General features: G+C 48.9%; 1 protein-coding gene across 1 annotated transcript in view; it reads left to right on the forward strand.

The window, feature by feature from the left end:
* Positions 1-234: 234 nt before the first annotated feature.
* Positions 235-26,230, forward strand: part of LOC115124532 (cullin-3-like) — a 33,085-nt gene continuing 7,089 nt past the window's right edge. Inside the window, exons 1-8 of the mRNA XM_065013692.1 lie at positions 235-512; positions 3,277-3,474; positions 5,383-5,496; positions 8,176-8,336; positions 8,862-8,976; positions 9,535-9,763; positions 11,541-11,686; positions 13,765-13,941. Coding sequence (XP_064869764.1) covers positions 453-512; positions 3,277-3,474; positions 5,383-5,496; positions 8,176-8,336; positions 8,862-8,976; positions 9,535-9,763; positions 11,541-11,686; positions 13,765-13,941 — 1,200 coding nt within the window. The 5' untranslated portion in view covers positions 235-452. The remainder of the gene's footprint in view (positions 513-3,276; positions 3,475-5,382; positions 5,497-8,175; positions 8,337-8,861; positions 8,977-9,534; positions 9,764-11,540; positions 11,687-13,764; positions 13,942-26,230) is intronic.

Genomic DNA, 26,230 nt, shown 5'->3' on the forward strand with positions numbered 1-26,230 from the left:
GTGCGCGTTTGTGTAATATTTAAAAAAAATCCATGTCACTTCCAATGTGGCCACCTGATAAAATGCAATATGATATGAACTGAATAGACTGTATACACATACATTGTCCAGACTTGATACTGGGTTAAAGTTAATTGGATATATATCCAACTGGTAGAATGAGGATGAACGTGCTATATCTTTTTGCAACATTATGTTTTCCATGGGTCATCTCGCGTGATTTCGGTTCGCAGTTACCATTGCCCTGTAGAAGCTTGTCCGCCATCACTGCAAGGAGAAGCTTGGCAAAAAATTGGGAGAAGAGGAGTGACAACAACAGCGCAGAGAGACGGACCCAAGCCCAAGGGGAAGGTCGAGGGGGATCTTTACCACTTTCCATTTGCAGGCATCCCTGTTGCAGCCTAAAATAGTATTTCATGATAACGTAGAGAAGACGGACGAACTAACTAATCATGTCCAACCTCAAAGGCGGCGTCAAGAAGGACACCAAGATGAGGATAAGAGCCTTTCCTGTAAGTATTGGCCGGGTACGCTGAGACGCGAGCACCGGGGATGTCATTTGCTAAAGACGGGCCTGGCTAGTTAGCTAAACTAGATACTTTGAAAATGTCACTGTCAGCTAACAACAACTAGCTAGCTAGCTTTGATTCGGTAAGTGTCTGTTATTTGTGCAGTGCACATTGGAAAATATCCACTAAATAACTGTTCGTTGCTGACAAACTAGTTTCTAGCTAGGTCGTTGGCTAACTATATACATTGGCAGCCAGCGAACCTTATTAGCTAGTTAGCAGAAACCTAGCTTGGTAACTAACTAGCTACCTGGCTAACTACACTTTTAAGTCAACTATCTATCGTTAGCTAGTAAGCTACCGGCTAACGTACTAACGTTATCTAGTTCCTTAGCTGTGTAGCAAACTGCCCATCCGTAAAAACTGCCTGTAGCGTAGGCCTAACTTACTAACTCAGAAAGGGTATAACCAGAGTTTCTAAACTAATTTGTCAGTGTTTTTTTGTTGTTTTTTAAAAATCGGTGTCGTGATTTGTAGATATTTAACATGGCAATATGTAGCCTGACTATGTTGCAGAACTAGCTAAACATGTATACCGATTGCTGTACGTTAGTTAGATAACGTTAGTCTCTCGTTTTATGAGAACAGCCCTACACTGTTGGATGTCAGACATTGGCTGTATGTGTGAAGGAATGACATTGCAGTCAGGGCCCTGGGCTTAGACCGAAATGTACTCTCTCGTCCCCTGAATATCTCGCACACACGCACTCTGTTACACTCTGACTGCTTGAATGCTGCAGGAATAACAGCAGCGGAATGGCCGTGCGAGTGCTTCTGTGACCACGCACTCAGTCTGTGCACCTGGACAGTAGCCAGGGTATGGGATATGCAGTTTTGTCTGCCTGCATACCTGCAGCAGCCCCACCTAATAATAACTGAGCAGGAGAAGGGATAAGCTTTTCATCTTACACAACTACTTGCCCCCCAGTTTATTTGGCCCATGTTCCAAATTTAGGCCCACCAAAGTGACTTTCAGTGTAGTGTGTGTGTTTAGGGCCTATGTGTTTGCTTGCATCTCTGCATGCTTGGGCAGGCTTTAATTTAGACTGCCATGAAGAACTGGATTCTATTTAGGCACTTTTCCCCTTTGCACATGTTGGTGCATCCTGTACCCCTCAGTTCAGTTGTTGGCCCTGATATAATAAAACAGATTATGTAATTACTTTGTGGAGGGGAGGCACTCGGTGTAGAATAATGACTTGTTGGCATGGCCCTCTCTCATTGTAAACTCTTAGGCTGAGTCAATCTCCCTCAATTACTCCTTATGTCAATGTGTGAGTTGAACATCCATCTCTGGCGGACAAACGGCCATGAAGTCAATCAAAGTTACAGGTTCCAGCCCTCTCCTTGCCTGTCTAATAGGTGTATGGTTGTGGCTGGAGTGCTACTATGCTCTCTGGTCAGGTGACTGGATCCCTGAGGTTTGAATGGCCAAAAGAATGGACATCTTGACAGGGTTTGATAGCTAGCTAAGCTGTTGTAATACTAATAAGCTACGGGGCAAAAAGACTTGACTCATCTTGGTGCCTCTGCTGTGCCCACATAAATTTGAATCAGAATCATATCTGTAGTTGATTAAAACAAATGTTACTGTCTGCATATTTTTTCCCCCCTCACCTCATCTTAGAATTTTCCATTCTTCTGCACCTGCCTAGGGAAAGACAAGATACTTTCCCACAACAAATTCTCTCATTCATTAATGTGTTTATACAGACAGGCTAGCATAACAACTCCTGGTTTGTTCACTTTGTTGTAGTTATAGACCCTATCTGCATTAATAATGTCAGATTATGATCATGTAGGCTAACGCAAGCAAATATATAATTTACTGCTATGTACTCGTTCTACTATTGATAATTACCAATACTTCAAATATAAAAACACCTAGTCTTAGACCGACGTCATGCTATTTCTAACCCACCGGAGGTGATGTGACCTGGACACGTCAGCCTCTGTTGATGACCATCGTCCAGCCCAAGAACTACATGTACTTTTGTTTTTAAGCGTCTTTTAGATGACCTGTATAATGAAAATCCCTAACTGAAATAAATATATTATTGTTTTGTATTTGACTTATCGTGTGTTGTACCATCACAACCTACACAATAGTCCTAATACAGATGTTCTGACTACAATTAGCCTAGTCACTTGATTTCCTAATGCACCAACTCCTACCTTCTCTCTACCAATGAGAAACACAGACATCCCTAATAATAGGCCAATGGCGTTGTCTCTTTGTTTCAAAATGTGTCGAGACAAGGTGTGTTTCAACCGCCATGATTGAGTCACTGTGAAGTCATAATTGACTGTTTTGTTTTTCATGTTATTATCACTCAAGTTTTAGGCCCTAGCTGCACCTGTGGTTTATCAAAGCAAGCACTTAGAACATTTTTAAGTTAAGGCTTCAAATCCTCACGCAAATCACAGAAATGCATACTAGGTGCAGGGCTTGTCGTCGATCATATCCCTACCTAAACAACTTTTGAGACTGTATGAAACACTGTAAGATACCTCTAAATGAATCACCAACTAAATGAATTACCAACGTCTGTGCACTGCTGTCATATATCAATTGACAAGGATGTCATCTGTTCAGATTTGCAGAATGAGGAATGAGGAAACATAAGAATGAACGGACACAGGTGAAAAGGGTTGAACGGTGCCGTTGTCATTGTTTCTTCATTGTGTCCGATTTCTCTCTCCCTAGATGACAATGGATGAGAAGTATGTCAACAATATCTGGGATCTTCTGAAGAACGCTATCCAGGAGATCCAGAGGAAAAACAACAGCGGGCTGAGCTTCGAGGAGCTCTACAGGAACGCCTACACAATGGTGCTGCACAAACACGGCGAGAAGCTCTACACGGGCCTGCGGGAGGTCGTCACTGAGCACCTCGTCAACAAAGTAAAGGACTACGCCTCCCACAATGCACCACTGTTTATCTTCTATAAATAATTTCCCATAATACGCTGTGAAGGTGACCATCCCTCACGCCTTGTAGTTTGGTTTTTATGGTCTTCAAGAGCAAAAGCATGTGTATGCATATGAAAATCGTAATAAGAGGCATCTGGTAGAAGTCAATTTAATCCGTAATCACAATATCATTTTATATATCGTACCTTCATGAATTTGAGGATATAATCTTGAATCCCATTCAAAATAGTTTGACTGGCCTCCCGGGTGGCACAGTGGTCTAAGGCTGTGCCACCAGAGACTCTGGGTTCGAGCCCAGGCTCTGTCGCAGCCGGCCGCGACCGGGAGGTCCATGGGGCGACGCACAATTGTCCTAGCGTCGTCCGGGTTAGGGAGGGTTTGGCCGGTAGGGATATCCTTGTCTCATCGCGCACTAGCGACTCCTGTGGCGGGTCGGGCGCAGTGCACGCTAACCAGGTACACAGTGTTTATTCCGAGACATTGGTGCGGCTGGCTTCCGGGTTGTTAAGAAGCAGTGCGGCTTGGTTGGGTTGTGTTCCGGTGGACGCATGGCTTTCGACCTTCGTCTCTCCCAAGCCCGTACGGGAGTTGTAGCGATGAGATAAGATAGTAACTGCTAACAATTGGATACCACGAAATTGGGGAGAAAAGGGGGTAAAATTCAACACAAAAAATGAAAATAAATAAATAATGACCAAATTAAATAAAAAAATAAAAATTGTGAATGGGTGTTGACTTACACAGCGAATTAGGCCCAGGAGTTTCTGTAAAGTTTACCTTTTGTAACGGACACAATTTGATATGCAAAATCAGCTGAGAACCTGTGCACACACACAACACAGTGCAATCCACTTTGCAAATTAAGTACGCACGCAATGAAACAATCCCCCGTTCAGCTAAAATATAGATATACGGACGATAGAGCTATATAGCCTACATGAAAACTCACCACACTCAAAACAGAACCAGACAGACAGACTTGATTAAACTCTTTTGATTGATGAGTATAGGAGCTGTAGCAGTCTATTTTGTCTGGGGACTGGGCTGATTCATATGAACCACCAGCTGGTCTGCACTGGATTTTAGTATTTGGCATCGCCTTCTCTCATGAATATAACATTTAGCATACAGCAGGCCAGATAGCTGGGGTCATAACCTGTATGTCCACATGTTGTCCGTCTCCAGCTGTTCTAACACAGAGCCCTGGGTAGACGTTGCCCATAGGTACAGATCTAGGATCAGTTCATTCAATCTCATTCCTAACTTACACCATTAGTTTGGAAACTCAAAAAAATGGAGACACTGATCTCAAATGTCTTTGCCTTGGATCAGTGTCTACAGGCAACTTCAACATAGACAGAAGCTATATCTTTACTAAGACTCTCAGTACTTATTCTATATCTTTACTAAGACTCTCAGTACTTATCCTATATCTTTACTAAGACTCTCAGTACTTATCTTATATCTTTACTAAGACTCTCAGTACTTATCTTATATCTTTACTAAGACTCTCAGTACTTATCTTATATCTTTACTAAGACTCTCAGTACTTATCTTATATCTTTACTAAGACTCTCAGTACTTATCTTATATCTTTTAAGATCTTATATCTTTATCTTTAAGACTCTCAGTACTTATCTTATATCTTTACTAAGACTCTCAGTACTTATCTTATATCTTTACTAAGACTCTCAGTACTTATCTTATATCTTTACTAAGACTCTCAGTACTTATCTTATATCTTTACTAAGACTCTCAGTACTTATCTATATCTTTACTAAGACTCTCAGTACTTATCCTATATCTTTACTAAGACTCTCAGTACTTATCCTATATCTTTACTAAGACTCTCAGTACTTATCTTATGTCTTTCCGCAGGTACGGGAAGATGTCCTAAACTCGTTAAACAATAACTTTCTGCAGACTTTGAATCAAGCGTGGAACGACCACCAGACAGCCATGGTCATGATCAGAGACATCCTGATGTACATGGTAGGTGGACTGCTTTAGGTCTAGTTCACGTGTCAAACTCATTCCACGGTGGGCCGAGTGTCTGCAGGTTTTCGCCCCACCCTCGTACTTGATTGATGAATTAAGGTCACTAACTAGTAAAGAACTCCCCTCACCTGGGTCTTAATTGAAAGTTTGACACTCCTGTTCTAGTGTGTTCTGTGGTTATTGATGGAAGAACAACAGTTTTGTTGTTACACTGAATTGGAAGTGTCCAGTCCATGTCGACCATGTCAAGAAGCACAACTACTGTCTGTATACCAGGGATCTGCTGGAAAATATGCCGAATTTACATGAATCTGCAGAATTCCCCAAAACCGGTCCTGAAGGATTCTCCAGATGTCTTTTTAACCCCAGACAGGCCTAATCAGTAGTATTGCTTCTCCAGAAAGTTGTGGAGTTTTGTCTCCAGTGGTTTCCCTAAAGTGTAAATAATAGTTTCCTTGTATGAAAGAATGGCCCTGGCAGACTCTCCTCAACGACGTGTCATGGTGGGGATTGGGCGGGCCAGCCTTCTAGTTGCTGTTTGCTCTGTTTACCCTGGGCAGACTCTCCTCACTGACACGTCATGGAAGGGGTTGGGCGGGCCAGCCTTCTAGTTGCTGTTTGCCCTGTTTACCCTGGGCAGACTCTCCTCAACGACACGTCATGGCGGATGTTGGGCGGGCCAGCCTTCTAGTTGCTGTTTGCCCTGGGAAGACTCTCCTTAACGACACGTCATGGTGGGTGTTGGGCGGGCCAGCCTTCTAGTTGCTGTTTTCCCTGGGAAGACTCTCCTTAACGACACGTCATGGCGGGTGTTGGGCGGGCCAGCCTTCTAGTTGCTGTTTGCCCTGGGAAGACTCTCCTCAACGACATGTCATGGCGGGTGTTGGGCGGGCCAGCCTTCTAGTTGCTGTTTTCCCTGGGAAGACTCTCCTTAACGACACGTCATGGTGGGTGTTGGGCGGGCCAGCCTTCTAGTTGCTGTTTGCCCTGGGAAGACTCTCCTTAACGACACGTCATGGCGGGTGTTGGGCGGGCCAGCCTTCTAGTTGCTGTTTGCCCTGGGAAGACTCTCCTTAACGACACGTCATGGTGGGTGTTGGGCGGGCCAGCCTTCTAGTTGCTGTTTGCCCTGGGAAGACTCTCCTTAACGACACGTCATGGTGGGTGTTGGGCGGGCCAGCCTTCTAGTTGCTGTTTTCCCTGGGAAGACTCTCCTTAACGACATGTCATGGCGGGTGTTGGGCGGGCCAGCCTTCTAGTTGCTGTTTGCCCTGGGAAGACTCTCCTTAACGACACGTCATGGTGGGTGTTGGGCGGGCCAGCCTTCTAGTTGCTGTTTGCCCTGGGAAGACTCTCCTTAACGACACGTCATGGTGGGTGTTGGGCGGGCCAGCCTTCTAGTTGCTGTTTTCCCTGGGAAGACTCTCCTCAACGACATGTCATGGCGGGTGTTGGGCGGGCCAGCCTTCTAGTTGCTGTTTTCCCTGGGAAGACTCTCCTTAACGACATGTCATGGTGGGTGTTGGGCGGGCCAGCCTTCTAGTTGCTGTTTGCCCTGGGAAGACTCTCCTTAACGACACGTCATGGTGGGTGTTGGGCGGGCCAGCCTTCTAGTTGCTGTTTGCCCTGGGAAGACTCTCCTTAACGACACGCCATGGTGGGTGTTGGGCGGGCCAGCCTTCTAGTTGCTGTTTGCCCTGGGAAGACTCTCCTTAACGACACGTCATGGTGGGTGTTGGGCGGGCCAGCCTTCTAGTTGCTGTTTTCCCTGGGAAGACTCTCCTCAACGACATGTCATGGCGGGTGTTGGGCGGGCCAGCCTTCTAGTTGCTGTTTTCCCTGGGAAGACTCTCCTTAACGACATGTCATGGCGGGTGTTGGGCGGGCCAGCCTTCTAGTTGCTGTTTGCCCTGTTTTCCCTGGGCAGAACAAAGAACTTCTGTTTTATTTCTCCAGTTTTTTGGGCAACTAGTGGTAACTCTCCTTGATTTACTGTAACAGTAAGGCCAACTGTGTGTTGTATGAGGTGGGGGACAATCCAGTGACACAGCCGCTATGGAGACTGCAGAATTCTCTCGGGATTCTTTGTTTTTCTCTCTCCTTCTCCCGCTCCCCCTCCCCACCCCTTCTCAATTTAAAGGGCTCGATCTTTCTCTCTCTCCTCAATTCAATTCAAAGGGCTTTAGTGGCATGGGAAACATATGTTAACATTGCCAAAGCAAGTGACAAGGATAATAAACAGAAGTGAAATAAACAATATAAAACGAACAGTAAAGAGTATGCTCACAAAAGGAAGGAAGTTTGACCTTTCCCTGCGTCCTGGGTCTCCAGTTAGTTGCCTGGCCTGCTCAGTGTTAGGTGCAGAAATGGGAAGATGATGTAGTGTTATTTTGGTAATAAAAACATCTAATCCCAGAACTGAGATTTCAGACATATTTCTTTTGTGTCTGCCTAGTAGGTGTAACCAAGTACCAAGGACACCAGCCTATCAGGTATCATATGGCTTTTCAGTGCAAAAAATCGGACTTTTTGGAGTCCTCCCCCTTACCCGTTCCTGAATTTTTAATTTGAGTAAACTTTGAGTAAATTTTCTCTTCGGAGGACAAAGTATTCAAATGGGTTTTATTTTAACTTACTGGCCGCTCTAACGCGCTGTCCTCCCCTCGGCTCCAGGACCGGGTGTACGTGCAGCAGAACAACGTGGAGAACGTCTACAACCTGGGCCTGATCATCTTCAGAGACCAGGTGGTGCGCTATGGCTGCATCCGAGACCACCTGCGACAGACCCTGCTGGACATGATCGCACGGGAGAGGAAAGGAGAGGTGGTGGACAGGTAAGGACTGTTCTGGGATCTGTCTAACAAAATAAAGACCTGTATCTATTCAGTGTATTAGTGCTGATCTGGGATCAGTTTTGCCTTTCCGATCATGATGACTGACTTGCTTTGTGTATACAGTCCCTGCTACTGTTGATCAGATAGTGGGTATTTGGTGAGGCTGGTGCATAAGTCATATCCTAGGGGACAATGGCTATCTGTGATGTGAGGTTTAAGCCCCTGAAACCATTCCATCTTTCTCTTTGCCTGTTTTTTAAAAATGTTTGCCTATGATAAGGGCAGTAGCACATCCTATTCACAGAGAACTGACCTTTCAACTTGGGAGATTAACTACTACATTAATACCCAACTCATCACCACTCTGGCAAATAGGTTTTACTCAATGTTACTTCTTTTTTTTTAAACGGTTTGTTTTAAGGAGTCATAAAACTATAAATCCTATCATATGGTTTTTATCTCTTTAAAGAGCAAAATCCCCCCTCAAAAATCTAGATCATATGTTTATTCCGTGTGTGTGCACAGGGGAGCGATCAGGAACGCCTGTCAGATGCTGATGATTCTGGGTCTGGAGGGTAGGTCTGTGTACGAGGAAGACTTTGAGTCCCCCTTCTTAGAAATGTCTGCAGAATTCTTCCAGGTGGGTTGGGCAACATTTTACACGCTCTTTTGTTTTTTTTTGTCCAGTCATTGTGACTGCTGAGATTTGTTTTATGATGTTGGCATGGATGCTAAAACCACAAAAACACGCAACTAAGCTATTACAAAACGTTAAGCTGCATTTAGTCAGTGGAGCTTCTCTCTATACTCATCTAACCCCATATAGCAACATTCCAACATAGGTGACCTCTTGGTTCATGAGTCGAAGCCCATCAGTTCGCCATTTTGTGCTCCTCAACAATTGTCCACACTAATAAAATTATTTTTATTTTCAGTTTTACATAAATTTGTATTGCCCTATAAACCTCTTCCAACTTCCACTTTGTTCTGTATCTGAAATACCTTTCTCACATCAAACCGTACTGTTTTACCCCCCTCCTCCTCAAACCGTACCCTGTCCTACCCCCCTCCTCCTCAAACCGTACCCTGTCCTACCCCCCTCCTCCTCAAACCGTACCCTGTCCTACCCCCCTCCTCCTCAAACCGTACCCTGTCCTACCCCCCTCCTCCTCCAACCGTACCCTGTCCTACCCCTCAGATGGAGAGCCAGAAGTTCCTAGCGGAGAACAGTGCCAGTGTGTACATCAAGAAGGTGGAGGCCAGGATCAACGAGGAGATAGAGCGGGTGCTGCACTGCCTGGACAAGTCCACAGAGGAGCCCATCGTCAAGGTGGTGGAACGGGAGCTCATCTCCAAACACATGAAGACCATCGTGGAGATGGAGAATTCTGGCCTGGTTCACATGCTCAAGAACGGCAAGACAGAAGGTGAACGTGGAAAACAGGCTTGTTTTACAGGCAACGGATTAAGACTGAATTGAGTTATAATCAAGACTCAGAACTTGTGTGTTTAATTATATCTGGAGACCTGGGCTCTTTTTTTTCTTTTTCTCTCTCTTTCTCAAAAAGCATCCGAGTATGAGTGCTGAACACGTCATCCTGTCCATAGAACCTTTTTCACTGTGGTCTAAAAGAGGAAAACGTAATCCTAGATCAGTGTTCCCGTTCTTGCCCGGACATAGGCATGTTATCCAGGGTTAATCAATGATTCTCCAGACCTAGCGATTGTCTTCTATCCAGTCTTGTTTTTTTGACTGTCCACACTCATATCAGATTTGCACATTCCCACTGATGTAGCCTCTGAAGTAGCACACAGATGTAACGCTCATTTTCTGTCACTGTTACATAACATTTTCGGGGTGGTTGATAACGGCAAGTCATGTGCGCACAAACAAAAATCACTTTTAGATCATACAAATGAGGCCACATATTGGAGCGTTAGGATTGAGGTCCACACGTATGGACATGGTATGAATCTTCAGGCAAAAGATCATATTCAATATATGACTCGTTGTTGCTGTTCATACATTAGGAAAAATATCAGATTGGGATCAGATATGGAAATAATTGGCAAAAGATCTGAATGGGTTGCCTATGTAACCGTAGCCAATTAGGCACAATCTACCAGACACCCAAAGCTGATTAGTGAAGCTACTGGAGACAAGTGAAACGGGGAGAAATAAAGTCTCTGCACACTTCCAGTCAGATCCACATTTATTTTAATTATAGCTGAGCTTTTGGTCAGTCGACCAATCGGAGCATATCTCCACAAACAATAGTGGGGTAGAAGGCCACACAGAGAGTCAGAGATAATTAAACACGTGTGTTAGTCTGAAGTACCCAAAAGGGCCACTAGATGTCATACTATCAGACAGGGATAAGACCTATTATAGATGAGTAGACTGAATCAAACCCTCGTGTTGATGATTTTCAAATCGGAGAGACAAATAAGTTAACTCTCTCACTCGTGTATTTACTGGTTCAGTTCTCTTTCTTTTACCGGAATTTGCTTCAAGCGCATTTCCTGAGCTCTGCATTTACCTCACAGATTAACTCTGAAACCAGACAGGCAGAAATACAGATAAGACAGAGCCAGTGAATCTTTGACACCTAAACCAATGTCAAGTTCTGACTGTAGATCTGTGTATTGGTTTGAACTTCCTTCATAACTCATCTATTCTCCATTTTCCTCTCTCCCCCCCTCTTGCTCTCTCCCCCCCTCTTGCTCTCTCCCCCCTTGCTTGCTCTCTCCCCCCTCTTGCTTGCTCTCTCCCCCTCTTGCTCTCTCCCCCCTCTTGCTCTCTCCCCCTCTTGCTCTCTCCCCCCCCTCTTGCTCTCTCCCCCTCTTGCTCTCTCCCCCCCTCTTGCTCTCCCCCTCTTGCTCTCCTCCCCCTCTTGCTCTCTCCCCCTCTTGCTCTCTCCCCCTCTTGCTCTCTCTCCCCCTCTTGCTCTCCCCCCCTCTTGCTCTCTCCCCCCTCTTGCTCTCTCTCCCCCCCTTGCTCTCTCCCCCTCTCTCTCCCCCTCTTGCTCTCTCCCCCTCTTGCTCTCTCCCCCTCTTGCTCTCTCCCCCCTCTTGCTCTCTCCCCCCCTCTTTCTCTCCCCCTTCCTCTTTCCCATCCCTTCCTCTTTCCCATCTCTTCCTCTCTCCCATCTCTTCCTCTCTCCCATCTCTTCCTCTCTCCCATCTCTTCCTCTTGCGCTCCAGACCTGGGCTGTATGTACAAGCTGTTCAGCCGTGTGCCTAACGGCCTGAAGACCATGTGTGAGTGTATGAGCTCCTACCTGAGGGAGCAGGGCAAGGCTCTGGTGTCAGAGGAGGGAGAGGGCAAGAACCCTGTCGACTACATCCAGGTATGCTGGGCCTAACCTCAAATCAAAGACTGTCTGGCATTTTTATTCTCAGAACATGTCCATAACAATCAGGGCACATATTATTTCCTGACCAGAAAGAACTCAAATCTGAAGCGTGTTTAAAATAGTAACATTGGTAACTACCCCAATAAGCGTTGAAGCTAAGGTTCCAGCCCACTCTTTTTAGGGAGTATCTTTTGGTTATCACTACGGCAACAGCTTCCAGGAACGACACAATATGTACATCTTACAGTAATTCAGAAAATAAGCAAAAGGAATAAAAACTATGTACATAACTGCCAAGTGCTACAGTATTTGGAATTTCAGTACAGAAGAAAAGTAATTGAATACCAATGATCTTTTTAGGGCATCACCAAGAGTTACAGTGGGGCAAAAAAGTATTTAGTCAGTCACCAATTGTGCAAGTTCTCCCACTTAAAAAGATGAGAGAGGCCTGTAATTTTCATCATTAGGTACACTCCAACTAAGACAGACAAAATGAGAAGAAAAAAATCCCGAAAATCACATTGTAGGATTTTTAATTTATTTATTTGCAAATTATGGTGGAAAATAAGTATTTGGTCACCTACAAACAAGCAATATTTCTGGCTCTCACAGACCTGTAACTTCTTCAGAGAGGCTCCTCTGTCCTCCACTCGTTACCTGTATTAATGGCACCTGTTTGAACTTGTTATCAGTATAAAAGACACCTGTCCACAACCTCAAACAGTCACACTCCAAACTCCACTATGGCCAAGACCAAAGAGCTGTCAAAGGACACCAGAAACAAAATTGTAGACTTGCACCAGGCTGGGAAGACTGAATCTGCAATAGGTAAGCAGCTTGGTTTGAAGAAATCAACTGTGGGAGCAATTATTAGGAAATGCAAGACATACAAAACCACTGATAATCTCCCTCGATCTGGGGCTCCACGCAAGATCTCACCCCATGGGGTCAAAATGATCACAAGAACGGTGAACAAAAATCCCAGAACCACACGGGGGGACCTAGTGAAAGACCTGCAGAGAGCTGGGACAAAAGTAAAAAAGCCTACCATCAGTAACACACTACGCCGCCAGGGACTCAAATCCTGCAGTGCCAGACGTATCCCCCTGCTTAAGCCAGTACATGTCCAGGCCCGTCTGAAGTTTGCTAGAGAGCATTTGGATGATCCAGAAGAAGATTGGGAGAATGTCATATGGTCAGATGAAACCAAAATAGAACTTTTTGCTAAAAACTCAACTTGTCGTGTTTGGAGGACAAGGAATGCTGAGTTGCATCCAAAGAACACCATACCTACTGTGAAGCATGGGGGTGGAAACATCATGCTTTGGGGCTGTTTTTCTGCAAAGGGACCAGGACGACTGATCCGTGTAAAGGAAAGAATGAATGGGGCCATGTATCGTGAGATTTTTGAGTGAAAACCTCCTTCCATCAGCAAGGGCATTGAAGATGAAACGTGGCTGGGTCTTTCATTATGACAATGATCCCAAACACACCGCCCGGGCAACGGAGTGGCTTCGTAAGAAGCATTTCAAGGTCCTGAAGTGGCCTAGCCAGTCTCCAGATCTCAACCCCATAGAAAATCTTTGGAGGGAGTTGAAAGTCCGTGTTGCCCAGCAACAGCCCCAAAACATCACTGCTCTAGAGGAGATCTGCATGGAGGAATGGGCCAAAATACCAGCAACAGTGTGTGAAAACCTTGTGAAGACTTACAGAAAACGTTTGACCTCTGTCATTGCCAACAAAGGGTATATAACAAAGTATTGAGAAACTTTTTTGTTATTGACCAAATACCTATTTTCCACCATAATTTGCAAATAAATTCATAAAAAATCCAACAATGTGATTTGTAGTGATCATAGTTGAAGTGTACCAATGATGAAAATTACTGGCCTCTCTCATCTTTTTAGTGGGAGAACTTGCACAATTGGTGGCTGACAATACTTTTTTGCCCCAATGTAACACGTAAACCACTAGCAATCTCCATAGTGTTTGTGTGTTATTACTTATTGTAAAGTGTGCTGTGATTTTAAATTCCCTTTAAATAAAGTTGGATTTGATTCTCTGTCCTATAGGGCCTGTTGGACCTGAAGACGCGGTTCGACCGTTTCCTCCTGGAGTCGTTCAACAACGACCGGCTCTTCAAGCAGACCATCGCCGGAGACTTTGAGTACTTCCTCAACCTCAACTCCCGCTCCCCAGAGTACCTCTCCCTCTTCATCGACGACAAGCTCAAGAAGGGAGTCAAAGGAGTACGTCGGTGTTCAACCTGCTAAATGTTATATTGCTACACTTCAATGGACTAATGTCATAGTACCCTACCTTCCATACCTACCCTACCTTCCATACCTACCCTACCTTCCATACCTACCCTACCTTCCATACCTACCCGATCTTCTATACCTTCCCTACCTTCCATACCTACCCTACCTTCCATACCTACCCTACCTTCTATACCTACCCTACCTTCCATACCTACCCTACCTTCTATACCTACCCGACCTTCCATACCTACCCGACCTTCCATACCTACCCGACCTTCCCTACCTACCCGACCTTCTATACCTTCCCTACCTTCTATACCTTTCCTACCTTCTATACCTTCCATACCTACCCTACCTTCCATGCCTACCCTACCTTCCATGCCTACCCTACCTTCCATGCATTTACATTACATTTAAGTCATTTAGCAGACGCTCTTATCCAGAGCGACTTACAAATTGGTGCATTCACCTTATGACATCCAGTGGAACAGTAGTGCATCTAAATCTTTTAAGGGGGGGTGAGAGGGATTACTTTATCCTATCCTAGGTATTCCTTAAAGAGGTGGGGTTTCAGGTGTCTCCGGAAGGTGGTGATTGACTCCGCTGTCCTGGCGTCGTGAGGGAGTTTGTTCCACCATTGGGGGGCCAGAGCAGCGAACAGTTTTGACTGGGCTGAGCGGGAACTGTACTTCCTCAGTGGTAGGGAGGCGAGCAGGCCAGAGGTGGATGAACGCAGTGCCCTTGTTTGGGTGTAGGGCCTGATCAGAGCCTGGAGGTACTGAGGTGCCGTTCCCCTCACAGCTCCGTAGGCAAGCACCATGGTCTTGTAGCGGATGCGAGCTTCAACTGGAAGCCAGTGGAGAGAGCGGAGGAGCGGGGTGACGTGAGAGAACTTGGGAAGGTTGAACACCAGACGGGCTGCGGCGTTCTGGATTAGTTGTAGGGGTTTAATGGCACAGGCAGGGAGCCCAGCCAACAGCGAGTTGCAGTAATCCAGACGGGAGATGACAAGTGCCTGGATTAGGACCTGCGCCGCTTCCTGTGTGAGGCAGGGTCGTACTCTGCGGATGTTGTAGAGCATGAACCTACAGGAACGGGCCACCGCCTTGATGTTAGTTGAGAACGACAGGGTGTTGTCCAGGATCACGCCAAGGTTCTTAGCGCTCTGGGAGGAGGACACAATGGAGTTGATCAATCCGCGCTCCGCAGTGCGGATCCGCGCTGCCTCCGTGACCTGGTCATCAGAGAAGAGCAGTCTCAGTTGAATGACTAGTCTTGAAACCTGACTGATTTGGATCAAGAAGGTCATTCTGAGAGAGATAGCAGTTGAATGGGAGAGCTGGCCAAGGACGGCACGTTCAAGAGTTTTGGAGAGAAAAGAAAGAAGGGATACTGGTCTGTAGTTGTTGACATCGGAGGGATCGAGTGTAGGTTTTTTCAGAAGGGGTGCAACTCTCGCTCTCTTGAAGACGGAAGGGACGTAGCCAGCGGTCAGGGATGAGTTGATGAGCGAGGTGAGGTAAGGGAGAAGGTCTCCGGAAATGGTCTGGAGAAGAGAGGAGGGGATAGGGTCAAGCGGGCAGGTTGTTGGGCGGCCGGCCGTCACAAGACGCGAGATTTCATCTGGAGAGAGAGGGGAGAAAGAGGTCAGAGCACAGGGTAGGGCAGTGTGAGCAGAACCAGCGGTGTCGTTTGACTTAGCAAACGAGGATCGGATGTCGTCGACCTTCTTTTCAAAATGGTTGACGAAGTCATCTGCAGAGAGGGAGGAGGGGGGAGGGAGGAGGATTCAGGAGGGAGGAGAAGGTTGCAAAGAGCTTCCTAGGGTTAGAGGCAGATGCTTGGAATTTAGAGTGGTAGAAAGTGGCTTTAGCAGCAGAGAGAGAAGAGGAAAATGTAGAGAGGAGGGAGTGAAAGGATGTCAGGTCCGCAGGGAGGCGAGTTTTCCTCCATTTCCGCTCGGCTGCCCGGAGCCCTGTTCTGTGAGCTCGCAATGAGTCGTCGAGCCACGGAGGCGGGAGGGGAGGATCGAGCCGGCCTGGAGGATAGGGGACATAGAGAGTCAAAGGATGCAGAAAGGGAGGAGAGGAGGGTTGAGGAGGCAGAATCAGGAGATAGGTTGGAGAAGGTTTGAGCAGAGGGAAGAGATGATAGGATGGAAGAGGAGAGAGTAGCGGGGGAGAGAGAGCGAAGGTTGGGACGGCGCGATACCATCCGAGTAGGGGCAGTGTGGGAAGTGTTGGATGAGAGCGAGAGGGAAAAGGATACAAGGTAGTGGTCGGAGACTTGGAGGAGTTGCAATGAGGTTAGTGGAAGAACAGCATCTAGTAAAGATGAGGTCGAGCGTATTTCCTGCCTTGTGAGTAGGGGGGAAGGGGAGAGGGTGAGGTCAAAAGAGGAGAGGAGTGGAAAGAAGGAGGCAGAGAGGAATGAGTCAAAGGTAGACGTGGGGAGGTTAAAGTCGCCCAGAACTGTGAGAGGTGAGCCGTCCTCAGGAAAGGAGCTTATCAAGGCATCAAGCTCATTGATGAACTCTCCGAGGGAACCTGGAGGGCGATAAATGATGTTAAGCTTGAAAGGGCTGGTAACTGTGACAGCATGGAATTCAAAGGAGGCGATAGACAGATGGGTAAGGGGAGAAAGAGAGAATGACCACTTGGGAGAGATGAGGATCCCGGTGCCACCACCCCGCTGACCAGAAGCTCTCGGGGTGTGCGAGAACACGTGGGCAGACGAAGAGAGAGCAGTAAGGAGTAGCAGTGTTGTCTGTGGTGATCCATGTTTCCGTCAGTGCCAAGAAGTCGAGGGACTGGAGGGAGGCATAGGCTGCGATGAACTCTGCCTTGTTCGCCGCAGATCGGCAGTTCCAGAGGCTACCGGAGACCTGGAACTCCACGTGGGTCGTGCGCGCTGGGACCACCAGATTAGGGTGGCCGCGGCCACGCGGTGTGGAGCGTTTGTATGGTCTGTGCAGAGAGGAGAGAACAGGGATAGACAGACACATAGTTGACAGGCTACACAAGAGGCTACGCTAATGCAAAGGAGATTGGAATGACAAGTGGACTACACGTCTCGAGTGTTCAGAAAGTTAAGCTTACGTAGCAAGAATCTTATTGACTAAAATGATTAAAATGATACAGTACTGCTGAAGTAGGCTAGCTGGCAGAGGCTGCGTTGTTGACTATGTAGGCTAGCTGGCAGTGGCTGCGTTGTTGACACTACACTAATCAAGTCGTTCCGTTGAGTGTAATAGTTTCTACTGTGCTGCTATTCGGGGCTAGCTGGCTAGCTAGCAGTGATGATTACGTTACGTTGCGTTAAAAGAACGACAATAGCTGGCTAGCTAACCTAGGAAATCGCTCTAGACTACACAATTATCTTTGATACAAAGACGGCTATGTAGCTAGCTATGTAGCTAGCTACGATCAAACAAATCAAGCCGTTGTACTGTAATGAAATGAAAAATGTGATACTACCTGTGGAGCGAAGCGAAATGCGACCGGGTTGTTGAGTGCGGAAGTTCTGTTCGGTAGACGTTGGCTAGCTGTTGGCTAGCTAGCAGTGTCTCCTACGTTAAGGACGACAAATCGCTGGCTAGCTAACCTCGGTAAATTAAGATAATCACTCTAAACCTACACACGCTAAACTACACCATGCCTACCCTACCTTCCATGCCTACCCTACCTTCCATACCTACCCTACCTTCCATACCTACCCGACCTTCCATACCTACCCAACCTACCCTACCATACCTAACCTACCTTCCCTACCTTCCATACCTACCCTACCTTCCATACCTACCCGACCTTCTATACCTTCCATACCTACCCGACCTTCCATACCTACCCGACCTTCCATACCTACCCGACCTACCCTACCTGACCTTCCATACCTACCATACCTTCCATACCTACCCGACCTTCCATACCTACCCGACCTTCCATACCTACCCGACCTTCCATACCTACCCGACCTTCCATACCTACCCGACCTTCCATACCTACCCTACCTTCCATACCTACCCGACCTTCCATACCTACCCGACCTTCCATACCTAACCTCCCTACCTACCATACCTTCCATACCTACCCTATCCTTCCATGCCTTCCATGCCTACCCTACCTTCCATGCCTACCCGACCTTCCATACCTACCCGACCTTCCATACCTACCCGACCTTCCATACCTACCCGACCTTCCATACCTACCCTACCTTCCATACCTACCCGACCTTCCATACCTAACCTCCCTACCTACCATACCTTCCATACCTACCCTATCCTTCCATGCCTACCCTACCTTCCATGCCTACCCTACCTTCCATGCCGACCCTACCTTCCATGCCGACCCTACCTTCCATGCCTACCCTACCTTCCATACCTACCCTATCCTTCCATGCCTTCCATGCCGACCCTACATTCCATGCCTACCCTACCTTCCATGCCTACCCTACCTTCCATGCCTACCCTACCTTCCATGCCTACCCTACATTCCATACCTACCGTGCCTACCCTCCCTTCCGTGCCTACCCTCCCTTCCGTGCCTACCCTCCCTTCCGTGCCTACCCTCCCTTCCGTACCTTACCATCCTACCCTACCGCCCACACCTACCCTACCGCCCACACCTACCCTACCGCCCCACACCTACCCTACCGTCCACACCTACCCTACCGTCCACACCTACCCTACCGTCCACACCTACCCTGCCTTCCACACCTACCCTACCTTCCATACCTTACCATCCTACCCTACCTTCCATACCTATCCTACCGTCCATACCTATCCTACCGTCCATACCTATCCTACCACCCATACCTACCCGACCTTCCACACCTACCCTACCTTCCACACCTACCCTACCTTCCACACCTACCTACCCGACCTTCCACACCTACCATACCTTCTATACCTTCCATACCTACCCGACCTTCTATACCTTCCATACCTACCCGACCTTCCATACCTACCCGACCTTCCCTACCCGACCTTCTATACCTTCCATACCTACCCTACCTTCCATGCCTACCCTACCTTCCATACCTACCATACCTTCCATACCTACCCTACCTTCCATACCTACCCGACCTTCCATACCCACCCGACCTACCCTACCTACCCTACCTTCCATACCTTCCATACCTACCCGACCTACCCTAACTTCCCTACCTACCAAACCTACCCTACCTACCATACCTTCCATACCTACCCTACCTTCCATGCCTACCCTACCTTCCATGCCTACCCTACATTCCATGCCTACCCTACATTCCATGCCGACCCTACATTCCATGCCGACCCTACATTCCATGCCTACCCTACCTTCCATGCCTACCCTACCTTCCATGCCTACCCTACATTCCATACCTACCGTGCCTACCCTACCTTCCGTGCCTACCCTCCCTTCCGTGCCTACCCTCCCTTCCGTGCCTACCCTCCCTACCTTACCTACCGTACCTACCCTGCCTTCCACACCTACCCTGCCTTCCACACCTACCCTGCCTTCCACACCTACCCTACCACCCACACCTACCCTACCGCCCACACCTATCCTACCGCCCACACCTACCCTACCGCCCACACCTACCCTACCGCCCACACCTACCCTACCGCCCATACCTACCCGACCTTCTATACCTTCCATACCTTCTATACCTTCCATACCTACCCTACCGCCCAAACCTACCCTACCGCCCACACCTACCCTACCCCCCACCACCCTACCCCCACCCTACCCCCACACCTACCCTACCGCCCAAACCTACCCTACCGCCCACACCTACCCTACCGCCCACACCTACCCTACCTTCCCTACCTACCCGACCTTCCATACCTACCCGACCTTCCATACCTACCCGACCTTCCATACCTACCCTACCTTCCATACCTACCCGACCTTCCATACCTTCCATACCTACCCGACCTTCCAAACCTACCCTACCTACCATACCTTCCATACCTACCCTATCCTTCCATGCCTTCCATGCCTACCCGACCTTCCATACCTACCCGACCTTCCATACCTACCCGACCTACCCTACCTGACCTTCCATACCTACCATACCTTCCATACCTACCCTACCTTCCATACCTACCCTACCTTCCCTACCTACCCTACCTTCCATACCTACCCGACCTTCCATACCTACCCGACCTTCCATACCTACCCTACCTTCCATACCTTCCATACCTACCCGACCTTCCATACCTAACCTCCCTACCTACCATACCTTCCATACCTACCCTATCCTTCCATGCCTTCCATGCCTACCCTACCTTCCATGCCTACCCTACCTTCCATGCCGACCCTACCTTCCATGCCGACCCTACCTTCCATGCCGACCCTACCTTCCATGCCTACCCTACCTTCCATACCTACCCTATCCTTCCATGCCTTCCATGCCTTCCATGCCGACCCTACATTCCATGCCTACCCTACCTTCCATGCCTACCCTACCTTCCATGCCTACCCTACCTTCCATGCCTACCCTACATTCCATACCTACCGTACCTACCCTCCCTTCCGTGCCTACCCTCCCTTCCGTGCCTACCCTCCCTTCCGTGCCTACCCTCCCTACCGTGCCTACCCTCCCTTCCGTGCCTACCCTCCCTTCCGTACCTTACCATCCTACCCTACCGCCCACACCTACCCTACCGCCCACACCTACCCTACCGCCCACACCTACCCTACCGCCCACACCTACCCTACCTTCCACACCTACCCTACCGTCCACACCTACCCTACCGTCCACACCTACCCTACCGTCCACACCTACCCTACCTTCCACACCTACCCTACCTTCCATACCTTACCATCCTACCCTAGGTCCATACCTATCCTACCGTCCATACCTATCCTACCGTCCATACCTATCCTACCGTCCATACCTATCCTACCGTCCATACCTATCCTACCACCCATACCTACCCGACCTTCCACACCTACCCTACCTTCCACACCTACCCTACCTTCCACACCTACCCTACCTTCCACACCTACCTACCCGACCTTCCACACCTACCATACCTTCTATACCTTCCATACCTACCCGACCTTCTATACCTTCCATACCTACCCGACCTTCCATACCTACCCGACCTTCCCTACCCGACCTTCTATACCTTCCATACCTACCCTACCTTCCATGCCTACCCTACCTTCCATACCTACCATACCTTCCATACCTACCCTACCTTCCATACCTACCCGACCTACCCTAACTTCCCTACCTACCAAACCTACCCTACCTACCATACCTTCCATACCTACCATACCTTCCATGCCTACCCTACCTTCCATGCCTACCCTACATTCCATGCCTACCCTACATTCCATGCCGACCCTACATTCCATGCCGACCCTACATTCCATGCCTACCCTACCTTCCATGCCTACCCTACCTTCCATGCCTACCCTACCTTCCATGCCTACCCTACATTCCATACCTACCGTGCCTACCCTCCCTTCCGTGCCTACCCTCCCTTCCGTGCCTACCCTCCCTTCCGTGCCTACCCTCCCTTCCGTGCCTACCCTCCCTTCCGTGCCTACCCTCCCTACCTTACCTACCGTACCTACCCTGCCTTCCACACCTACCCTGCCTTCCACACCTACCCTGCCTTCCACACCTACCCTACCGCCCACACCTACCCTACCGCCCATACCTACCCGACCTTCTATACCTTCCATACCTTCTATACCTTCCATACCTACCCTACCGCCCACACCTACCCTACCGCCCACACCTACCCTACCCCCACACCTACCCTACCCCCACACCTACCCTACCGCCCACACCTACCCTACCGCCCACACCTACCCTACCGCCCACACCTACCCTACCGCCCAGACCTACCCTACCGCCCACACCTACCCTACCGCCCACACCTACCCTACCGCCCACACCTACCCTACCGTCCACGCCTACCCTACCGTCCACGCCTACCCTACCGTCCACGCCTACCCTACCTTCCACGCCTACCCTACCTTCCACGCCTACCCTACATTCCACACCTACCGTACCTACCCTCCCTTCCGTGCCTACCCTCCCTTCCGTGCCTACCCTCCCTTCCGTGCCTACCCTCCCCTACCGTGCCTACCCTCCCTACCGTGCCTACCCTCCCTTCCGTGCCTACCCTCCCTTCCGTGCCTACCCTCCCTTCCGTACCTTACCATCCTACCCTACCGCCCACACCTACCCTACCGCCCACACCTACCCTACCGCCCACACCTACCCTACCGCCCACACCTACCCTACCTTCCACACCTACCCTACCGTCCACACCTACCCTACCGTCCACACCTACCCTACCTTCCACACCTACCCTGCCTTCCACACCTACCCTACCTTCCATACCTTACCATCCTACCCTACCTTCCATACCTATCCTACCGTCCATACCTATCCTACCGTCCATACCTATCCTACCGTCCATACCTATCCTACCGTCCATACCTATCCTACCACCCATACCTACCCGACCTTCCACACCTACCCTACCTTCCACACCTACCCTACCTTCCACACCTACCTACCCGACCTTCCACACCTACCATACCTTCTATACCTTCCATACCTACCCGACCTTCTATACCTTCCATACCTACCCGACCTTCCATACCTACCCGACCTTCCCTACCCGACCTTCTATACCTACCCTACCTTCCATGCCTACCCTACCTTCCATACCTACCATACCTTCCATACCTACCCTACCTTCCATACCTACCCGACCTTCCATACCCACCCGACCTACCCTACCTACCCTACCTTCCATACCTTCCATACCTACCCGACCTACCCTACCTACCCTAACTTCCCTACCTACCAAACCTACCCTACCTACCATACCTTCCATACCTACCCTACCTTCCATGCCTACCCTACCTTCCATGCCTACCCTACATTCCATGCCTACCCTACATTCCATGCCGACTCTACATTCCATGCCGACCCTACATTCCATGCCTACCCTACCTTCCATGCCTACCCTACCTTCCATGCCTACCCTACCTTCCATGCCTACCCTACATTCCATACCTACCGTACCTACCCTACCTTCCGTGCCTACCCTCCCTTCCGTGCCTACCCTCCCTTCCGTGCCTACCCTCCCTTCCGTGCCTACCCTCCCTACCTTACCTACCGTACCTACCCTGCCTTCCACACCTACCCTGCCTTCCACACCTACCCTGCCTTCCACACCTACCCTACCGCCCACACCTATCCTACCGCCCACACCTATCCTACCGCCCACACCTACCCTACCGCCCACACCTACCCTACCGCCCATACCTACCCGACCTTCCATACCTTCTATACCTTCCATACCTACCCTACCGCCCACACCTACCCCACCGCCCACACCTACCCTGCCCCGCCCACACCTACCCTACCTTCCATACCCCGCCCTATACCTTCCCCACCGTACCACACCACCTGCCCTACCCTACCGTCCACACCTACCCTACCCTTCCACACTACCCTACCTACCTTCCACACCTTCCCACCTACCCTACCTTCCACACCTTACCATCCTACCCTACCTTCCATACCTACCCTACCGTCCATACCTACCCTACCTTCCATACTTATCCTACCGTCCATACCTATCCTACCGCCCATACCTATCCTACCGCCCATACCTACCCGACCTTTCACACCTACCCTACCTTCCACACCTACCCTACCTTCCACACCTACCCTACCTTCCACACCTATCTACCCTAATTTCCATACCTACCCTGCCTTCCATACCTACCATATCTACCCCACCTACCCTACCTTTCATACCTACCCTACCTTTCATACCTACCCTACCTTCCACACCTACCCTACCTTCCATTCCTTACCATACCTACCCTACCTTCCATACCTACCTTCCATACCTACCGTCCATGCCCTACCCCACCTTCCACACCTACCCTACCTTCCATTCCTTACTATCCTACCCTACATTCCACAACTACCCTAACTTCCATACCTACTCTACCTTCCATTCCTTACCATCCTACCCAACCTTCCACACCTACCCTACCTTCCACACCTACCCTACCTTCCACACCTACCTATCCTACCTTCCATACCTACCTACCCTACCTTCCATACATATCTACCCTACCTTCCATACATACCTACCCTACCTTCCATACCTACCTACCCTACCTTCCATACCTACCTACCCTACCTGCCATACCTACCTACCCTACCTTCCATACCTACCTACCTACCCTGCCTTCCATACCTACCTACCCTGCCTTCCATACCTACCTACCCTGCCGTCCATACCTAGCCTGCCGTCCATACCTAGCCTGCCGTCCATACCTAGCCTGCCGTCCATACCTAGCCTGCCGTCCACACCTACCCTACCTTCCACACCTACCCTACCTTCCATTCCTTACCATACTTACCCTACCGTCCACACCTACCCTACCTTCCATTCCTTACCATACCTACCCTACCTTCCATACCTACCTTCCATGCCCTACCCTACCTCCCATACCTACCCTACCTCCCACACCTACCCTGCCGTCCATACCTAGCCTGCCGTCCATACCTAGCCTACCTTCCATACCTACCCTACTTTCCACACCGATTTTATTTTTTATTTCACCTTTATTTAGCCAGGTAGGCTAGTTGAGAACAAGTTCTCATTTGCAACTGCGACCTGGCCAAGATAAAGCATCGCAGTGTGAACAGACAACACAGAGTTACACATGGAGTAAACAATTAACAAGTCAATAACACAGTAGAAAAAAAGAAAAAAAAGGGGAGTCTATATACATTGTGTGCAAAAGGCATGAGGTAGGCGAATAATTACAATTTTGCAGATTAACACTGGAGTGATAAATGATCAGATGGTCATGTACAGGTAGAGATATTGGTGTGCAAAAGAGCAGAAAAGTAAATAAATAAAAACAGTATGGGGATGAGGTAGGTAAAAATGGGTGGGCTATTTACCGATAGACTATGTACAGCTGCAGCGATCGGTTAGCTGCTCAGATAGCAGATGTTTGAAGTTGGTGAGGGAGATAAAAGTCTCCAACTTCAGCGATTTTTGCAATTCGTTCCAGTCACAGGCAGCAGAGAACTGGAACGAAAGGCGGCCAAATAAGGTGTTGGCTTTAGGGATGATCAGTGAGATACACCTGCTGGAGCGCGTGCTAGGGATGGGTGTTGCCATCGTGACCAGTGAACTGAGATAAGGCGGAGCTTTACCTAGCATGGACTTGTAGATGACCTGGAGCCAGTGGGTCTGGTGACGAATATGTAGCGAGGGCCAGCCGACTAGAGCATACAAGTCGCAGTGGTGGGTGGTATAAGGTGCTTTGGTGACAAAACGGATGGCACTGTGATAAACTGCATCCAGTTTGCTGAGTAGAGTGTTGGAAGCAATTTTGTAGATGACATCGCCGAAGTCGAGGATCGGTAGGATAGTCAGTTTTACTAGGGTAAGTTTGGCGGCGTGAGTGAAGGAGGCTTTGTTGCGGAATAGAAAGCCGACTCTTGATTTGATTTTCGATTGGAGATGTTTGATATGAGTCTGGAAGGAGAGTTTACAGTCTAGCCAGACACCTAAGTACTTATAGATGTCCACATATTCAAGGTTGGAACCATCCAGGGTGGTGATGCTGGTCAGGCGTGCGGGTGCAGGCAGCGAACGGTTGAAAAGCATGCATTTGGTTTTACTTGCGTTTAAGAGCAGTTGGAGGCCACGGAAGGAGTGTTGTATGGCATTGAAGCTCGTTTGGAGGTTAGATAGCACAGTGTCCAAGGACGGGCCGGAAGTATATAGAATGGTGTCGTCTGCGTAGAGGTGGATCAGGGAATCGCCCGCAGCAAGAACAACGTCATTGATATATACAGAAAAAAAAGTCGGCCCGAGGATTGAACCCTGTGGCACCCCCATAGAGACTGCCAGAGGACCGGACAGCATGCCCTCCGATTTGACACACTGAACTCTGTCTGCAAAGTAATTGGTGAACCAGGCAAGGCAGTCATCCGAAAAACCGAGGCTACTGAGTCTGCCGATAAGAATATGGTGATTGACCGAGTCGAAAGCCTTGGCAAGGTCGATGAAGACTGCTGCACAGTACTGTCTTTTATTGATGGCGGTTATGATATCGTTTAGTACCTTGAGCGTGGCTGAGGTGCACCCGTGACCGGCTCGGAAACCAGATTGCACAGGGGAGAAGGTACGGTGGGATTCGAGATGTTCAGTGACCTGTTTGTTGACTTGGCTTTCGAAGACCTTAGATAGGCAGGGCAGGATGGCTATAGGTCTGTA

The sequence above is a fragment of the Oncorhynchus nerka genome, linkage group LG9b (genome assembly GCF_034236695.1).
Source record: "Oncorhynchus nerka isolate Pitt River linkage group LG9b, Oner_Uvic_2.0, whole genome shotgun sequence".
Lineage (NCBI taxonomy): Eukaryota > Metazoa > Chordata > Actinopteri > Salmoniformes > Salmonidae > Oncorhynchus > Oncorhynchus nerka.